The 7,441-nt window shown below is 42.0% G+C and overlaps 1 protein-coding gene across 1 annotated transcript in view; it reads left to right on the top strand.

Moving 5' to 3' along the window:
* Positions 1–7,441, top strand: part of LSG1 (large 60S subunit nuclear export GTPase 1) — a 32,638-nt gene that overhangs the window by 2,771 nt on the left and 22,426 nt on the right. The window contains exons 2-5 of the mRNA XM_017514623.2: positions 450–576; positions 4,408–4,528; positions 4,678–4,764; positions 5,325–5,411. Coding sequence (XP_017370112.1) covers positions 450–576; positions 4,408–4,528; positions 4,678–4,764; positions 5,325–5,411 — 422 coding nt within the window. The remainder of the gene's footprint in view (positions 1–449; positions 577–4,407; positions 4,529–4,677; positions 4,765–5,324; positions 5,412–7,441) is intronic.

Here is a 7,441-nt window from a genome sequence, read left to right as displayed (position 1 = left end):
GCCTCGGCCCCCCTAAGTGCTGGGATTACCGGCATGAGCTACCTTGCCTGGCCTGTAAAATGTATTTCTTATTTTGGGACCGTATCAGGTAAAGTTTTGACTAATTTTGACTAGCAGAGTCAGACAATCTGAGTTCAGATTCTACTTCTGTCATTTAGTTTTCGACTATAGGCAGGTTATTTTATCTGTTGAAGCCTTAGTTTCATCATCAGTAAAATGAAAATGCAATAAAATCCACCTCAAAAGATTTTAAAAATTAATGAAATTGTGAAAGGGAACTGCCTATTGTAAGAATGTGCTTCTTTAAGTATTAACTATTAATGGTATTGATTCTAAAGGGGCTACAGCCACCCTCGAGACCACAGACTAATTGCAAGGAAATTTAGAGCTTATTGGATGCCAAGAGCAGAAGAGAGCAGCTGGGTTTATTACGCTGTGTTTTTTCATAGTTGCACACAAGTGAACTCAATGATGGCTATGATTGGGGTCGTCTTAATCTTCAGTCAGTGACTGAACAGAGCTCTCTTGATGACTTCCTTGCTACTGCCGAACTCGCAGGAACAGAGTTTGTTGCTGGTAAGTTGTTTGTCGCTGAGTACACGTGACACTGGTCACATTTCCATCTGAGGCTGTGTCTTTTTTTTTTTTGAGGCAGAGTCTCTCTCAGTTGCCCAGGCTGAAGTACAGTAGTGTGATCAGCCAAGATCACACTACTGTGAGCCAACACTGCAGACTCCACCTCCTGGGTTCAAGCAATTCTCTTGCCTCAGCCTCCTGAGTAGCTGGGACTACAGGCGCGCACCAGCACATCTGGCTGATTTTTGTGTTTTTTAGTAGAGAAGGGGTTTCACCATGTCGGCCAGGATGGTCTTGATCTCCTGACCTCACGATCCACCCGCCTCGGCTTTCCAAATTACCGGGATTACAGGCGTGAGCCACCAGGCCTGGCCTGAGTCTTGAACAATGAGTAGCTGTTAGAAGGACAGGTGAGATGATATCAGACATTTTACACAGACAGGCAGAGGACTCGAGTCAAGATGTGAAGCAGCAGCCAACTGTGTTCAGAAAATGGCTAGAAGTTTGGCCTTGGCTATGCAGGAGACAGGATGTGACAGGGACAGGATGTGATGAGTACAGGTGCTGAGGAGGTAGGCAAGGGCCAGATTCTGGAGAGAACAAAGGTTTAAGGGAGGCTTTACAGGGCTTTAAGCAAGTGTGCAGTGTGATTTCAGATTTCATTTTTTAGTGCTTTTGAGGGGGGTGAGTGGGTTCCAGCTTTAATGAGCTATATAATTGGCAACTAAAAATCGTGTATAATATGTTTGGTTATACTATACATTGTGAAATGATTACACAATCAAGTAATGAATGTATCCATCACCTCACATTGTTTTTTTGTGTGTGTGGTGAGAACAAGATATACTCTCTTAGCAAATTTCATATTATTAACTAGTAGATACGTTGTTATTAACTGTGGTCACCAGGCTCTACATTAGATCTCCAGAACTTACTCATCCTGCCTCAGTAAAACTTTACTGTTTGATCAGTATTTTCCTATTTCCCCCATTCCCTAGTCCCTGGTAACCACCATTTTGTCTCTGCTTCTATGAGCTTTTCTTTCTCAGATTCCACATATAAGTGAGATCATGTGGTATTTGTCTTTCTGTGCCTGAGTTATATCATGTAGCATAATGGTTCATTCATGTTGTCACAAATGTCAAGATTTCCTTTTTATTTTTATTTTTTGCAACATAAGATTTCCTTCTTTTTTTAATGCAAAATAGTATTCCATTATGTGTATGTATATGTATACATATACCATGTTGTCTTTATCCATTCATACACTGATGGGCATTGAGGTTGGTTCCATATCTTGCCTATTGTGAATAGTGCTGCAGGGAATATGGGCATGTAGGTATGTGTAATGTCTACATGAATTTTTTTTTTCTTGTTGCCCAGGCTGGAGTGCAGTGACGTGATCTCAGCTCACTGCAACCTCTGCCTCCCAGGTTCAAGCGATTCTCCGGCCTCAAGCTCCCGAGTAGCTGGAATTACAGGCATGCGCCACTCAGCTAATTTTTGTATTTTTGGTAGAGATGGGGTTTCACCATGTTGGTCAGGCTGGTCTTGAACTCCTGACCTCAGATGATCTGCCTACCTCGGCCTCTCAAAGTGCTGGGATTACAGGCGTGAGCCACCACGCCTGGCTGCTACATGAGATTTTATTTTTTAAAAGATCACTGATTAATTTTAAGGAAGCAAGATGAGTTAGGAGACTGTATCATTTTAGTCTAGCAATATAAATAGGCCAGAACTGACAGAAGGAATAGAAGAATGGAGAAAATAAGAGGAACAAGAACACTTAAGGAGCCGGAGTAAACCAGACTTGATGGAGAGGGTGGCTTAAGTGAAAAAGAATGAAGAGACAAAAATAAACTCCTGGGTTTCACAGTGAAATACTGCTTCGCCCACTAGGATAGCTAAAATAAAACAGAGTGTAACAAATGTTGGTGAATTTGTAGAGAGATTAGAACATCGTACATTGCTGGTAGGAGTAGAAAATGGTGTCGCTGTTTTATAAAAAAATTTTGGCAGTTCCTCAAAAGGTGAAACATGGAATCAGCATATGAGCCAGCAGTCCCACTCCTGGGTCTATGCCCAAAAGAAATGAAAACATGTACACAAAAACATGTGCATGTGTATTCATAGTGGCATTATTCATAATAACCATAAAGTAGAAACACCAAAAAGTCCTAAATAGGCAAATCTGTAGAAAGTAGATTATTTCCCCCAATTACCTGGGGATGGACAGTGACTGCTGATGGGTGAAGGTTTCTTTGGGGTGATGAAAATATTCTAAAATGGATTGTGGTGATGGCCGCACAACTCTGAATATGCTGAAAGTCATTGAATTGTATGCTTTAGTGGATGCATTGTATAGTATGTGAATCCTATCTTAGTAAAGTACTTTTCTTTTTAAAGTCAGTAGTAATCTCTGTCAGAACAGTGTTAGTGGAGTGATAGAGCCACAAGTGGAATCTAGAGAAACAGAAAGTGGGAGGTGAGGACATCAAGGAATGAGCATGCTGTATTCTTCTGAAACAGTTGACTGTGGCAGGGAAAGCGAAATGTAAGGGTGTGTGTGAGAAACATCAGGGTTAATAGTAGTATGTTCTTAGGTTATGGGGTGAGACAGTTGGGGGGGGTTGGAAAGTTTGCTTTGGCAATGTCTGTTAGAAGTTTACAGATGCAGGCTGGGTGCAGTGGCGCACACCTGTAACCCGAGCACTTTGGGAGGCTCAGGTGGGTGGATCACCTGAGGTTAGGAGTTTGAGGCTAGCCTGGCCAACATGGCAAAACCCTGTCTCTACTAAAAATACAAAAATGAGCCGGGTGTGGTGGCACAGGCCTGTAGTCCCAGCTACTCAGGAGGCTGAGGTGGGAGGATCACTTGAGCCTGGGAGGCAGAGGTTGGAGTGAACCGAGATTGTGCCACTGCACTCCAGGCTGGGTGACAGAGTGAGATCTTGTCTCAAAAAGAAAAAAAAAAGTTTACAGTTGCATATCCTATGACCCAGCACTTCTCAGTGTCTACCCTAGAGCAGCAGAATTGCTCAGAGAACTCTTTAATACATAGATTCCTGGTCTTATCCTCTAGACTCTAGGGCGTCTAATTCAGTGAGTGTGTGTTAGAGCTGGAGCATTTGCATTTTTAACAAGCTCCCAGATGATGGTGTATTTTCATAATGAAAACTTGGAAACTGAATGTTCCAATACAGGGAAAATGGCTAAATAAACAGTGATATAGCCACAGTATGAAATACTGTGTGGCAGTCAAAAACAGTGTCGTAACTCTGGATAGTTCCTTGGCATAAAACTTCACTTGGGTATAATAATTTATCCAAGGCTAGAAGAATCTAAATCAAGAAAGCTGAAACTCTCTTAGGCTCTCATTTGTAGTTTTCTAAGTTTATCAGTATGACCCACACTCTGTATCTGTATTGCCGCTTTTTTTTTTTTTTTAGATGAAATCTCGCTGTGTCGCCCAGTCTGGAGTGCAGTGGCGCAATCTTGGCTCACTGCGATTCTCCTGCCTCAGCCTCCCGAGTAGCTGAGACTACAGGCACCCACCACCATGGCCAGCTACTTTTTGTATTTTTATTAGAGACAGGGTTTCACCATATTGGCTAAGCTGGTCTCGAACTCCTGACCTCAGGTTATCTGCCTGCCTCAGCCTCCCGAGTAGCTGGGACTACAGGCGTGTGCCACTGCACCTGGCTAATTTTGTATTTTTAGTAGAGACGGGGTTTTACTATGTTGGCCAGACTGGTCTTGAACTGCTGACCTTGTGATCCGCCTGGCCCTATATTGCCTCTACAGTAATAGTACTTTTCTTTATTTCAACAGAGAAACTCAATATTAAGTTTGTGACGGCTGAGGCTAGAACTGGACTGCTGTCTTTTGAGGAGAGCCAGAGAATTAAGAAGCTCCATGAAGAAAACAAACAGTTCTTGTGTATACCAAGGAGGTGAGTTGAAGAAGAATTTAGAATGCCACAAAACATACAAGACCACTAAGTATTCATTCTTTTTCTTAGCTGCCATGATTAGATCCAAATTCCCTATTTTGTTCTGGTTACTTCTGTGAGGAATTTTTTTCCTTCTATGATTGTTTCAGACCAAACTGGGACAAAAAAACTAGCCCAGAAGAACTCAAACAGGCAGAGAAAGATAACTTTCTAGAATGGAGGCGTCAGCTTGTCCGGTGAGTATTATAGACTCTGTGAATACTTACCTTACCTTGAAATCCTGAGTCCGGACACTTGGCGTGCATGTGTGGCCATTTGCATTTTGAAGTTTTGATTCTTTTAAAAAGGAAATGGTAGCATTCTACTAACAAGTGCATATAGATGTGTGTGCAAAAACATGCTAGGTGCCCATGCATCCTTGCACAGAGATAGTGAGCTGGTTACTCTGTTCAGTTCCTGGCCTTTTCTTTCATTCCCTTCTTTGGCCATTGGGCACCCTGGAGTTGATCACTGTGCTCCTGCACATTTTTCCAGTAAGAGTTGCGGGAAAGAAATGACTTTGTGTGATAGATAAACTTCCAGGGCATAAATAGCTTCAGAATAAAATTTGAATTTGGTGGTGTATTGTATAAATAAATAGTATTTTTATGGTGTCTTAGCAGGAAATACGTAAAATAATTTGACTCGATATTTGTACACAGTACTTATTTTTAATGTAATGAATTTCAGCATTTACACTGCTAAAAATTGTCTATTGTAATCTGGCAAAGATACAAACTTCTCACTCAAAAACTAGGCTGGAAGAGGAACAAAAGCTGATACTGACTCCATTTGAACGAAATTTGGACTTCTGGCGCCAGCTCTGGAGAGTCCTTGAGAGAAGGTGAAGTACCATTTTCTTTTGTGTAATAAAGACGTTGTAGTGATGTTACATAGATTTGGATGTTGATATAGGCTTATAGGCTCAAGGTATCGGGAATTAAGTTATGCAGAGGGTTACTAAGAATTATAACAAGTATGATATTACCATATATTTTGTACAGTTTTTTTGTTATTAGATAAATATGTTGATAAGTATATGAGAATATTGAATATTTTCTGTAAGATGAATTCTGAAGCATCTATATAGATATTTTAGCAAATGTATATTGAATATCTACTGGCAATATGGAAAATATGGGTAAGAAAAGAGTTAAGTTCCTGCCTGCAGAGAGCATACGTATATGTTATGGCGAGAGGCAAATGGCAAAGCTCATGTCAGCCGGCTTTCACCACTTCCAGCTAAGTGCTAAGCAGAGCAACTGGCACCAGAGGCACACAGATGAATGAATGAATGAGTGAATGAATGAATGAATGAATTCTTGCACTCAGAGAACTTAATACATAGTAAAATACAGAGGGCGGTATAATTCCTGCTTTGCTGCAGATAGAAAGGCAGTGGGCCGAGTCATAGCAGAGGAAAGAGCAGTTGATAAGTATTGAGGAAATCACGAGAATTTTTTTTTAACTGGGCTCTGAAAAGAAGAGAATGATTTTGACAAATTGAGAATAGAAGATTTTTATTCCTTTCCATGTAACACCAAAGAGAAGTCCTGATTGTTAGAAGTTGATGAATCAAGTGTCTCTAGTCTCACCTCTTTGGTATAGTTAAAAGGTTTTTGTTTTCCTCGAGGAGTTTCTGAATTACTTTCAAGGACTCCATAAATGAACCTTGTATTTGAAATGATGTTTTTTAACAACAACCCTTCAGGCTCTTTTTTTTCTCTGAAATCTATAAAGTGAATCTAGCAACACTAGGAAACATAATGTTTTAATTGGGATTCTCAAAAAGAATCACATTTAGCATTGTAATTAAGAAAACGGCCCAGCTCACGCCTGTAATCCCAGCACTTTGGGAGATCAAGGCAGGTGGATCGCTTGAGGTCAGGAGTTTGAGATCAGTCTGAGCAACATGGTGAAATCCCGTCCCTACTAAAAATGCAAAAATTAGTCAGGCTTGGTGGCACGTGCCTGTAATCCCAGCTACTTGGGAGGCTGAGGCAGGAGAATCGCTTGAACCCAGGAAGTGGAGGTTGCAGTGAGCCGAGATTGCGCCACTGCACTCCAGCCTGGGTAACAGAGGGAGACTCTGTCTCCAAAAAAAGAAAACAGGACTCGGATTAAATTTGTAAAAGTCACTTACGTTTCTAATTAGGGTGATGACAATTAAAGTCACTTAAATACCCCCATCCTCTGCTCTCTGGGAGTACAGAAAGGGCTCTTTGACTGGGGTGTGGGGGGGTCAGAGAAGCAGGGCACCCCTCTCAGGCGGAAGAAAGGAATAGATTACTGCTGATTACCAGCTCCACGCAGGCTCCTTCTACTCAACTAGGCTTGAGGAGGGGGCAGAACCATTCACCGGGGAACCGGGGAACTTCTGCGGAGCAGAGTAGACTCTTCTTTGGTGCCTCCTTGGTAGTTGAGGCTGTGTGCTCCTGAGAATGCCCGTTTTCTTATTTCCAAAGAGATGTGGTAACAAGCACGGAAGTACTGCAGCTTGGACCTTGAGGGGAGCCCCCTCCACCTTCACACTCCATTACAGTTTTTCTTTTGTTTTCAGAGTTTTTCCTGCTTCCCCTATTATCTGTCTTTCCTCTTTGTTCCTTTTCTCTTTATTCTGGTTTCTGACTGTTATGGAGGAGGCCTTCCTTCGACGTCTAGTGATGTTTGTCTGTCTGTATTTAAGAACAAAGCATGGCCGGGCGCGGTGGCTCAAGCCTGTAATCCCAGCACTTTGGGAGGCCGAGGCGGGTGGATCACTAGGTCAAGAGATCAAGACCATCCTGGTCAACATGGTGAAACCCCGTCTCTACTAAAAATACAAAAAATTAGCTGGGCATGGTGGTGCGTGCCTGTAATCCCAGCTGCTCAGGA

This window comes from Cebus imitator, unplaced genomic scaffold (genome assembly GCF_001604975.1).
Source record: "Cebus imitator isolate Cc_AM_T3 unplaced genomic scaffold, Cebus_imitator-1.0 Scaffold529, whole genome shotgun sequence".
NCBI classification, from domain to species: Eukaryota; Metazoa; Chordata; class Mammalia; order Primates; family Cebidae; genus Cebus; species Cebus imitator.
The sequence above is the reverse complement of the archived record's forward strand: the minus strand, read 5'-3'. Positions and strand labels throughout refer to the sequence as shown.